General features: G+C 46.6%; 1 protein-coding gene across 1 annotated transcript in view; it reads right to left on the bottom strand.

Moving 5' to 3' along the window:
- LOC147123666 (lysine-specific demethylase 3A-like) overlaps positions 1-12,586 on the bottom strand; it is an 86,760-nt gene that overhangs the window by 23,977 nt on the left and 50,197 nt on the right. Inside the window, 1 exon segment of the mRNA XM_085975495.1 lies at positions 6,147-6,351. Coding sequence (XP_085831621.1) covers positions 6,147-6,351 — 205 coding nt within the window.

Raw genomic sequence — 12,586 nt, 5'->3', positions numbered from 1 at the left:
TTCGGACAAAGTTTCTACCCAAAATATTAACCTGATTATTCTCTTTTTAGATTTACTTACAGATATGGTAAAATGGAGATTTACTGGAGAGCACTGAAGATATATCCACAGGTGATGATTCTCCTCTCCAGCATCTCTCTCATTTATCTGCTCCTCAAGGTGGATGGTTCAAGAGCTGGGGAGCAGAACGCCTGGCCTACTTGTTGGCAGCATGGAGTACTTCCACATCAAGTATAGTACACTCAGGATCAGCTCCGATGGACGGGTCACATCGTCCGCATGCCCGATACGAGACTCCCAAAACAAGCGCTTTACTCGGAGCTCAGACACGGCAAGTGAGCCCCAGGTGGGCAGAGGAAACGCTTCAAGGACACCCTCAAAGCCTCCTTGAAAAAATGCAACATCCCCACCGACACCTGGGAGTCCCTGGCCCAAGAGCGCACAAAGTGGAGGAGAAGCATCCGGGAAGGCACCGAACACCTCGAGTCTCTTCGCCGGGAGCAAGCAGAAGCCAAGCGCAAGCAGCACACATCAACCCAAGCACCCCACCCACCCGCCCCTTCAACCACCGTCAGCCCCACCTGTGACAGAGACTGTAGGCCCCACATTGGACTCAGTCTCCCGAGAACTAATTTTTAGTGTGGAAGCAAGTCATCCTCGGTTCCGAGGGACTGCCTGAGAAGACACTCAGGATTCACAGCTTCCTCTATTCTGCCCCAATCCTCTGCCTCTATTCCAATCCAAGTAGAGCACTCCCAATTGCACCAGTCTGCATTTTGCACTTCCCAAACCAGCCAGTCTTACCGGGTCTCCGTCAAACCAAGACTTGAGGCTGGTTTTGTGCTGCACTCACTAGGAAATGGATCAAGACTGGTCCAATTAATTTCACATCAGACCTGTACAGCCAGCAACTTTCAATCGGTCTGATTAATTTCACTAGGATTTTGAATCCACAGTGCAGTAACCCAAAGCAGCACCCACCCAGTCTCCACTAAAGCTTCAACAGCATACAACAAATACCTTTTCAAAAAAAAAATCAGAAGCTTCGTAAAGGTACAAGGCCCACATTGGAGGACACCATCAAGGTAAATCATGAGGCAGAGTTTAGGTGCTGCCAAATTTTGTTTTAAAAGTCTGTAGAAGGAAGAAAAACTGATGGGGAGGTAAGCAGTTTCACATTTTAGGGGGTCCTGGGAAAGAATGCGAGTAGAAGAACGGAAGTAGGGATTCCTTATAGACAGTGACCCAGTGCTGAACATAGTCCCGGATTTTGTGGTCAGCGGCGAAGGGATGGCACTGACTGCTGACTCGAAGAAAGCTGCCCACAAAGATCTGTGGCGATTTCCTCTATTCCAATGTCAGTTTCAATCTGGCGCCAGCTATGGGGATCTGTGGCGTCCAGGAACAGTGAAGTCAACAAGCAGGCTGAGCAGCCAATCAGATGGACAGCAAACCAGGAAGTAAAAAGCACTGATTATCATTCACTTTTTAATCACTTTACAGAAAATGAAATAAAGATTGGGACATACATATGGGGGTAATGTAGAAGCTGAAATATTATAACTAAACTTTAAAAAAAATAAAAATTATTTTAAAAATCTATGAAATTTTTACCATGGAATGGAAGGAATGACACTCGAAACTTATAAAATCTGTTTTCCAGGGCCAGAGAGGTTGTTCAGCTGTAATTATGACTTAGTATGCCATTAAAAAATTCAGTTAAACCTCATTCAACAAAGTTTAATTTTTTAATGGTTTTACAGCGAGAATAGTGCATATAAAGTAGAAGTTCACATCAATTTACTGATTCTGTGTTGACTGAATCAGCGAAGACCGCAACAACGCACCCTCTGGAGCACGGTATCAGTGGCAGCAACTTCCGGGTATCTGCGTTTAACTGCACATGTGCGGACGCCAGAAGTTGCTGTCAGTTTTACACAGTAACGAAAGCGAGCACTGACAGTTTCGCCATCATTACAACCGCAAATTCCGGGCCATAACGATCAGAAGTCTTCTCAACAGTTCCTGCAGCAATATCTCGCTCCTACCACAAGAGAGTCCCGGTGAGCAATGAAAATTCCCAGTAGCCAAAGTATGATACAGTATCTGATTTTTCACCTCTCCAAAGTTGTAATGTCAATGTTTTTCTCGCGGTCCATGAAACACCCAACAGCAATTCGAAGGCAGCAATCTAATCAAGCTATTTACACGACACAGTCATTAAAAAAAAAGCCAAGAGCAAAGCTCAGGCACTTTTATAATAGTTTTTCTGAAACGCGTGATTACCATCTTATAAATCATTCCAGGGCTTTTAGTAGGAGGCATCGCACATTTTATGGGGCATTTCATTTAGTTTTCGTACAGTCAGCACTGGCTCTTACTGCCAGCATTGGCTAGATTATTGAGGCAGGACGATGTTCACATTGAATTAATGTAAGTGCTGTGTCATTACTGTGAGCTTATCAAAAGTAAATTTGCAATGATTACGGAGAACATTTTATAGCTACTGTATACATTTTTTTTTTAAAGTTCTTTCCCACCTCGGCCTTTCGATCTCAAACCTTAGGCCATGGATCACATAACTCAAAATGTAGGAATAGAATTCCGTCAGTTATTTAAAAAAACATTTTTTTAATTAAAAAAAGGCCATTTACCGCTCAGGGAATTAAGCAACAACACAAGAACATAAGAAATAGGAGCAGGAGTAGGCCATTCGAGCCTGCTCCGCCATTCAGTGAGATCATGGCTGATCTTCTGCCTCAACTCCATTCACCAGCCTTATCGCCATATCCCTTGATGCCATTACTAATCAGAAATCTATCGACTTCTGTTTTGAATATACCTAATGACTGAGCCTCCATAGCCCTCGGAGGTAGAGAATTCCAAAGATTCACCACCCTGTGTGTGAAGAAATTTCTTCTCATCTCAGTCCTGAATGGCCTACCCTTTATCCTGAGGCCCCTGGGTCTAGACTCCCCAGCCAAGGGAAACATTCTCCCAGCATCCACCCTATCAAGCCCTGTAATAATTTTGTATGTTTCAATGAGATCCCCTCTCATTCTTCTGAATTCAAGAGAATACAGGCCTAGTTTACTCAATCTCTTCTCATACGACAGTCCCGCCATCCCAGGAATCAATCTCGTAAACCTTCGTGGCACTCCCTCTATGGCAAGTATATCCTTCCTTAGGTAAGGAGACCAAAATTGTACACAGTACTCCAGGTGTGGTCTCACCTGGAGTAACTGGAGTAAGACTTCTTTACTCCTGTACTCAAATCCTCTTGCAATGAAGGCCAGCATACCATTTGCCTTCTTAATGGCTTGCTGCACCTGCACATTCACTTTCAGTGACTCATGTACAAGGACACCCAGGTCCCTTTGAGCATCTGCATTCCCCAATCTTTCACCATTTAGGAAATACTCTGCCTTTCTGTTTTTTCTACCAAAGTGGATAACTTCACATTGATCCACATTATAATCCATCTGCCATGTTCTCGCCCACTCACTGAGCCTGTCGAGATCCCCTTGAAGCCTCTTCACATCCTCTTCGCAACTGACACTGCCACCTAGCTTTGTGTCATCAGCAAATTTGGAAATGTTACATTTAGTCCCCTCATCCAAATCATTGATATAGATTGTGAATAGCTGGGGCCCAAGCACTGATCCTTGCGGTACCCCACTAGTCACAGCCTGCCAACCTGAAAAAGACCCGTTTATTCCTACTCTTTGTTTTCTGTGTTAACCAATTCTCAATCCATGCTAGTATATTACCCCCAATTCCATGTGCCCTCATTTTGTTCACCAACCTCTTGTGTGGGATTTTATTGAAGGCCTTCTGAAAATCCAAATACACCACCTTCCCCTTTGTCTACTCCACTGGTTACATCCTCAAAGAACTCCAATAGGTTTGTCAAATAGGGCTTCCCTTTCACAAATCCATGTTGACTCTTGCCCAATCTTACTACAGGAAACTCTTTGGTATCCGGCACCGACGGGACCAGGATGGTGCCGGTTGATTAAAAATTTCGGATGACGGAGAGGGTTATCTACCGGGCTATTTTTAACAAACAAAAATTAAAAAATCAAAAAATGTGCAGTATACAGTAATTGGGTCCTCACCTACAGAATGTTGTGTTAAATGGATGGTGGAAGATGCTTGATTAAGTTGACAGCGCCAAGAAGCCGAGTAGTGGCAGTTTGGAGAACTACCCCCACTGACTAACTCGGCCACCGCGGGAGACTCGGACTCAGCAACATTTCCGGTTATTGAGGTGTTGTTTTCGGAGTATGAATTTTGCCGGATAGAGAATTCCAGATATTTAGGTGCCGTTTAAACGAAAGTTTCCTGTATTAGTTTCCAAGTGCCCAGTTATTACACCCTTTATAATAGATTCCAGCATTTTCCCAACTACTGATGTGAGGCTAACAGGTCTGTAGTTCCCCGTTTTCTCTCTCCCTCCTTTCTTAAATAGCGGGATTACATTTGCTATCCTCCAATCTGCAGGAACCGTTCCAGAATCTATAGAATTTTGGAAGATGACAACCAATGCGTCCACTATCCCAATGGCCACCTCTTTCAAAACCCTAGGATGTAGGTCATCTGGTCCTTGAGATTTATCGACTTTTAGTCCTATTAATTTTGCTAGTACTTTTTTTTTACTAATAATTTCTTTAAGCTCCTCATTCTCGCCACACCCTTGGTTTTCTCGTATTTCTGGGAGGTTTTTTGTGTCTTCCTCCATGAAGACAGAAACAAAGTATTTATTTAATTTCTCTGCCATTTCCTCATTCCCCATTATAAATTCTCCCGTCTCTGACTGTAAAGGACCTACATTTACCTTCGCCAGTCTTTTCCTTTTCACATATCCATAGAAGCTTTTACAATCCGTTTTTATATTTTTCGCTAGTTTGTGCTCATATTCCATTTTCCCTTTTTTTTTTTTAAATCAATTTCTTGGTCCCCCTTTGCTGATTTCTAAAAAGATCCCAATCCTCATGCTGACTGCTTTTTCTGGCAACTTTATAAGCTTCCTCCTTTGACTTAATACTAGCTTTAATTAATTTTGTTAGCCATGATTGGATCACTTTTCCTTTTGGGTTTTTATGCCCTAGAGGAATATATGTTTGTTGCAAATTATGCATTATTTCCTTGAATGTTAGCCATTGTATGTCCACCTTCATACCTTTTAGTGTAGTCTCCCAATCTACCATGGCCAACATGTCCTTCATACCCTTGTAGTTTCCTCTGTTTAGATTGAAGACCTTGGTTTCAGATTGGACTACATCACTCTCAAACTTAATGTAAAATTCAATCATATTATCACTTGTCCCTAAAGGCCCCTTTACCACAAGATTATTGATTAGTCCTTTCTCATTACACAGTACCAGATCCAGAATACTGGGGGTTTCAGTGGGGATTCATAGCACCAGTCTCAACAACAACAAATTGTATATTTATATAGCACCTTTAATGTAGTAAAACGTCCCAAGGCATTTCACAGGAGTGTTATCAAACAAATTTGTGACACCAAGCCACGTAAGGTGAAATTAGGGCAGGAGAGAGGTAGGTTTTAAGGAGAAAAGAGAGGTAGAGAGCCAGAGAGGTTTAGGCAGGGAACTCCAGAGCTTGGGGCCTCGGTAGCTGAAGGCACAGCCACCAATGGTGGAGCGATTAAAACCAGGGATGCTCAAGAGGGCAGAATTTGAGGAGCGCAGGTATCTCTGGGGGGGTGGGGATGGGGGGGGAAAAGAGGGAGAGAGGGGCACGCTGGAGGAGATTGCAGAGATAGGGAGGGGGCGAGGCCATGGAGGGATTTAAAAATCGAGGCGTTGCTTAACTGGGAGCCAATGTAGGTCAGAGAGCACAGGGGTGATGGGTCAACGGGGCTTGGTGCGAGTTACGACACGGACAGCAGAGTTTTGGATGGCATCAAATTTAGGTAGGGTAGAACGTGGGAGGCCAGCCAGGAGTGCGTTGGAATAGTCAAGTCTCCTGCATAAAACACATTACCCTGCGAGCACCCAGAGAAAAGCCTAGGAAAATTAGCAGTGGCACAGACTATAGTTCATAATCTATAATGTTATAGGTTTCAGTTTATTCATGATTAAGCACATCTTAGAAGGATCAGTGCAGGTAAACAGGGTTACCTTTACAGTCTTCCTTGCCTTTGGGATCGGTCAAGCCCACCATCCAGTTGAAGGGAAAGTCCTCCTTCTTCCTCAGGGTTGCAGCAGCAGAGGCGAGAGTTGCGTTACTGCTGGTGCTCATCACACTTGACGTGGAGTTGCCTTCAGAGGCTGGTGGTTTGTTACAGGTCGATGCCTCACTGGAAACCGCACCGTTATTTAGTTTCTGGAATACAAATAAATGACATTCGCAAATTAAATATAATGCATTCACAGCTTAATACATCTGGAATACTCTTTCAAAACACTGGATGTGGGAAAGGGGAGAACCACAAGGACTTCAGCACTATACAGGAGAGGAGAGTAAGTTAAACTAACACTGAAAACTGCAACATCTAAGTCTCATTAGCTTTTCATCAAATTTAACTTGAGCATCTCACTCTAAATTAGCACTCTATCTTTAATAATAGATAGCAAGCAAGCTAGAGAAGGCGAACGAGAAATAAAGCCAGCAAGCAAGAGAGATAGGTGAGAGGGTTGTCCTATGAGGAGAGATTGAGTAGACTGGGCCTATACTCTCTGGAGTTTAGAAGAATGAGAGGTGATCTCATTAAAACATACAAGATTCTGAGGGTGACTGACAGGATAGATACGGAGAGGTTGTTTCCCCTTGCTGGAGAATCTAGAACTTGGGGGCATAGTCTCAGGATAAGGGGTCGGCCATTTAAGACCGAGAGAAGGAGGAATTTCTTCACACAGAGGGTTATGAATCTTTGGAATTCTCTGCCCCAAAGGGCTGTGGATGTGGAATCATTGAGTGTATTCAAGGCTGAGACGTTAGAGGAATCAAGGGATATGGGGATTGGTCGGGAAAGTGGAGTTGAGGTCGAAGATCAGCCATGATCTTATTGTAAGAAGTCACACAACACCAGGTTATAGTCCAACAGCTTTATTTGAAATCACAAGCTTTCGGAGCGCTGCTCCTTCTTCAGGTGAAGTGGAGAAATGCATAAAGACACAGCTTATATAGCCAGAGAATCATGTCAGGTGTTTACAGGTAACCTTTCCAACTGCCATTTATCACACCTCGGCAGAGGCAATCACAACAGTCAAAGGTGTGAATGGTGTCCAAACAGGTCAGTCAGGGAAACATTACATCAAAGAACAATGAGGTGGGGTCACAAGGGGTCAAATATTGCAGATGCTGGGGTCTGTATGAAAAACAAAGAAAGACAAAAAACATTTTTTTTTGGCTGGAAATCACAGCAGGTCCGGCCGCATCTGTGTAGAGAGAACAAGCCAATGTCGACTCGAGTCTGGATGACCCTGCATCAGGTGGGGTTACATGTAGCGTGACATGAACCCAAGATCTCGGTTGAGGCCGTCCTCATGGGTGCGGAACTTGGCTATCAGTTTCTGCTCGACGATTTTGCGTTGTCGTGTGTCTCGAAGGCCACCTTGGAGAATGCTTACCCGAAGATCGGAGGCTGAATGTCCTTGACTGCTGAAGTGTTCCCCGACTGGGAGGGAACACTCCTGCCTGGTGATTGTTGCGCGGTGTCCGTTCATCCGTTGTCGCAGTGTCTGCATGGTCTCGCCGCTGTACCATGCTCCGGGGCATCCTTTCCTGCAACGTATGAGGTAGACAACGTTGGCCGAGTCACATGAGTATGTACCATGTACCTGGTGGGTGGTGTCCTCACGTGTGATGATGGTATCTGTGTTGATGATCTGGCATGTCTTGCAGAGGTTGCTGTGGCAGGGTTGTGTGGTGTCGTGGTCGCTGTTCTCCTGAAGGCTGGGTAATTTGCTGCGAACGATGGTCTGTTTGAGGTTAGGCGGCTGTTTGAAAGCGAGTAGTGGAGGCGTGGGGATGGCCTTAGCGAGGTGTTCGTCGTCATCGATGACATGTTGAAGGCTGCGAAGAACATGGCGTAGTTTCTCCGCTCCGGGGAAGTACTGGACGACGAAGGGTACTCTGTTGGTTGTGTCCCGTGTTTGTCTTCTGAGGAGGTCTATGCGATTTTTCGCTGTGGCCCGTCAGAACTGTCGATCGACGAGTCGAGCGTCATATCCCGTTCTTACAAGGGCGTCTTTCAGTGTCTATAGGTGTCCATCGCGTTCCTCCTCGTCTGAGCAGATCCTGTGTATTCGCAGGGCTTGTCCATAGGGGATGGCTTCTTTAACGTGGTTAGGGTGGAAGCTGGAGAAGTGAAGGAGAAGTGAAGCATCGTGAGGTTGTCCGTGGGCTTGCGGTAGAGTGAAGTGCTGAGGTGTCCGTCTTTGATGGAGTTTCGTGTGTCCAGAAATGAGACTGATTCTGAGGAGTAGTCCATGGTGAGTTTGATGGTGGGATGGAACTTGTTGATGTTATCGTGTAGTCTTTTCAGTGATTCTTCGCCGTGGGTCCATAGGAAGAAAATGTCGTCGATGTATCTGGTGTATAGCGTTGGTTGGAGATCCTGTGCAGCGAAGAAGTCTTGCTCGAACTTGTGCATGAAGATGTTTGCGTATTGGGGTGCGAATTTGGTCCCCATGGCTGTTCCGTGTGTTTGGGTAAAGAACTGGTTGTCGAAGGTGAAGACATTGTGGTCAAGGATGAAGCGGATGAGTTGTAGGATGGCGTCTGGAGATTGGCTGTTGTTGGTGTTGAGTACTGAGGCTGTCGCAGCGATGCCGTCATCGTGGGGGATACTGGTGTAGAGTGCCGAGACGTCCATCGTGGCGAGCAGTGTTCCTGGTTCAACTGGTCCGTGGGTGCTGAGCTTCTGTAAGAAGTCTGTAGTGTCGCGACAGAAGCTGGGGGTTCCCTGTACGATGGGTTTCAGGATGCCCTCGACATATCCAGAGAGGTTCTCACACAGGGTTCCGTTGCCTGATGCGATAGGACGTCCAGGTGTGTTGGCTTTGTGTATCTTTGGGAGGCAGTAGAAGTCTCCCACGCGGGGAGTACGTGGGATGAGAGCATGTAGGATGCTTTGAAGGTCTGGATCGAAGGTTTTGATCAGTCTGTTGAGTTGGCGGGTGTGTTCTTTGGTCGGATCTGCAGGTAACTGTCTGTAGTGTTCCTGGTTGTCCAGTTGTCGGTATACTTCTTTGCAATAGTCCGTTCTGTTCTGTATGACGATGGCACCTCCTTTGTCTGCTGGTTTGATGACGATGTTGCGGTTGGTCTTGAGAGCGTGGATGGCGTTGCGTTGTGCTCGGGTGACATTCTGGACTGTCTTGTGAGTGCGGCTGATGAATCTGGCGTTGATGCATCTCCTGACAGCTTGAGCATACATGTCAAGCTTAGGGCAGCGACCCTCCGGAGGGGTCCAATTTGACTCTTTCTTCTTCGGTTGCTGCACTGCGGATCCCTCGGTCTGCTGTTCCGGATCATTGATTGTCTCATTGGGTTCGCTGCTGACATCTTGGGATTTGTGGAAGAATTCCCGGAGCCTCATTCTCCTGATGAATTCCTCTGTGTCTGCCGCGAGACCGATGGGGTCCATTTTGGTGGTGGGGCAGAAATTGAGCCCTCGGCTGAGAACTTCAATTTCGTCTGGTTGAAGGGTGTGGTCGGACAGGTTGACGATGGATTTCCCTGTGGTTTCAACCGTGGTACCGGGGGAGGCTTGGTTGCTGCTGCTGGTGATGCCAAGTTTCTCAAGCTTCCTGTTCTTGGTGTGCATGTAGGTAGCGTAGTTCCGTTGCCTTGTTTGTTTGGCGGTGTCTCGTAGCTGGTCTGCTGCATCCTGAGCACAGGCTGAGAACATGGACTCCATCTCGGTTTCGAGGTTGCGGCGTCTGCTGTAGAGCTGGCGTACGAGATGGTTGAGGAGTGTGCGAGAGGTACGACGGCAGAGTCTCTCAGCGTAGTCTGTGTTGTAGGTCGACTTGAGTGGGTTAGTGATCTGTAGTCCTTTCGGGATCTTGTCTGCTTTCTTGCATCTCTGTAGAAACTTGATGTCTGTGTCGATATGCGCGATCTTCTTGGAGATCCTCTCCACTTTGAGCCGGCAGTTTGTGGTGTCGATAGTAGCCATCCCACCATCAAACTCACCATGGACTACTCCTCAGAATCAGTCTCATTCCTGGACACACGAATCTCCATCAAAGACGGACACCTCAGCACTTCACTCTACCGCAAGCCCACGGACAACCTCACGATGCTTCACTTCTCCTTCACTTCTCCAGCTTCCACCCTAACCACGTTAAAGAAGCCATCCCCTATGGACAAGCCCTGCGAATACACAGGATCTGCTCAGACGAGGAGGAACGCGATGGACACCTATAGACACTGAAAGACGCCCTTGTAAGAACGGGATATGACGCTCGACTCGTCGATCGACAGTTCCGACGGGCCACAGCGAAAAATCGCATAGACCTCCTCAGAAGACAAACACGGGACACAACCAACAGAGTACCCTTCGTCGTCCAGTACTTCCCCGGAGCGGAGAAACTACGCCATGTTCTTCGCAGCCTTCAACATGTCATCGATGACGACGAACACCTCGCTAAGGCCATCCCCACGCCTCCACTACTCGCTTTCAAACAGCCGCCTAACCTCAAACAGACCATCGTTCGCAGCAAATTACCCAGCCTTCAGGAGAACAGCGACCACGACACCACACAACCCTGCCACAGCAACCTCTGCAAGACATGCCAGATCATCAACACAGATACCATCATCACACGTGAGGACACCACCCACCAGGTACATGGTACATACTCATGTGACTCGGCCAACGTTGTCTACCTCATACGTTGCAGGAAAGGATGCCCCGGAGCATGGTACAGCGGCGAGACCATGCAGACACTGCGACAACGGATGAACAGACACCGCGCAACAATCACCAGGCAGGAGTGTTCCCTCCCAGTCGGGGAACACTTCAGCAGTCAAGGACATTCAGCCTCCGATCTTCGGGTAAGCATTTTCCAAGGTGGCCTTCGAGACACACAACGCAAAATCGTCGAGCAGAAACTGATAGCCAAGTTCCGCACCCATGAGGACGGCCTCAACCGAGATCTTGGGTTCATGTCACGCTACATGTAACCCCACCTGATGCAGGGTCATCCAGACTCGAGTCGGCATTGGCTTGTTCTCTCTACACAGATGCGGCCGGACCTGCTGTGATTTCCAGCCAAAAAAAAATGTTTTTTGTCTTTTTTTGTTTTTCATACAGACCCCAGCATCTGCAATATTTGACCCCTTGTGACCCCACCTCATTGTTCTTTGATGTAATGTTTCCCTGACTGACCTGTTTGGACACCATTCACACCTTTGACTGCTGTGATTATCTCTCTGCCGAGGTGTGATAAATGGCAGTTGGAAAGGTTACCTGTAAACATCTGACATGATTCTCTGACTATATAAGCTGTGTCTTTATGCATTTCTCCACTTCACCTGAAGGAGCAGCGCTCCGAAAGCTTGTGATTTCAAATAAAGCTGTTGGACTATAACCTGGTGTTGTGTGACTTCTTACATTTGTCCACCCCAGTCCAACTCCGGCATCTCCACACCATGATCTTATTGAATGGTGGAGCAGGTTCGAGGGGCCGTAAAGGGGCCCCGCTGTTCCTAATTCGTACAGCAAACAAGAAATAAAGCTGGCAAGTGAGAGCAAGAGGGATAGATAAAAAATTGAACAGTATGTGCTACCCCTCATCTACCAGCGTAACCAGCACAACAATACATTTAAAACCATGAAGGCACTGCACTGTCCCACGTGGCTACAGGAGAAATTATGGCAATTGTATTTGGCTGAGGAATAAAGATAGACCAAGATCTGATGACTGCACTGTCATGCTGCAGATGTTGCAACTTCACCCCTCCCCTCCTCCAAGTGAGAGTCATCCTGCGGGGATGAGAGTGGGGAAGATGAGATTGCAGTGACTCTAAAGACAGCAACAGTGGCACTGCATGAATCTCAGTCATCGCATTTCTGATCAGCAAGATTGACAAGACCTTTATTTAACAAATCAATGACATTATAAAAAAGTAACCACCCTATGGTATGAAGCTCCTAGATAAAAGTTCCTTTTGGTACTTCTCTCAAGTGTCAGCCATGGTTCAAGGTAAGCACATTCGCTTCGGAGTCAGAAGGTCGCGGGTTCAAGTCCCACTCCAGAGACTGGAGCACAAAAATCTAGGCTGACACTCCAGTGCAGTGCTGAGAGTGCCTTCGGTGCACTGTTGTAGGTGCCGTCTGTTGGAAAGAGAGTTGTGTACTTTTGAACGGTAGTCACTGTTGTAATGTTGGAAACGTGGCAGCTAATATGTGCACAGCAAGCTCCCAAAGACAGCCATGTGATAATGACCAGATAATCTGGTTTTGGTGATGTTGATTGAGGGATAAATATTGGCCAGGACGCTGGGGAGAACGCCCCGGCTCTTCTTCAAAATAGTGCCATGGGATCTTTTACGTCCACCTGAGGGACAGACGTTTAACGTCTCATCCGAAAGACAACACCTCTGG

Source organism: Somniosus microcephalus, chromosome 2 (genome assembly GCF_052327205.1).
Source record: "Somniosus microcephalus isolate GS21.2 chromosome 2, FLI_Smic_1.0, whole genome shotgun sequence".
In the NCBI taxonomy this organism is placed as follows: Eukaryota; Metazoa; Chordata; class Chondrichthyes; order Squaliformes; family Somniosidae; genus Somniosus; species Somniosus microcephalus.
The sequence above is the reverse complement of the archived record's forward strand: the minus strand, read 5'-3'. Positions and strand labels throughout refer to the sequence as shown.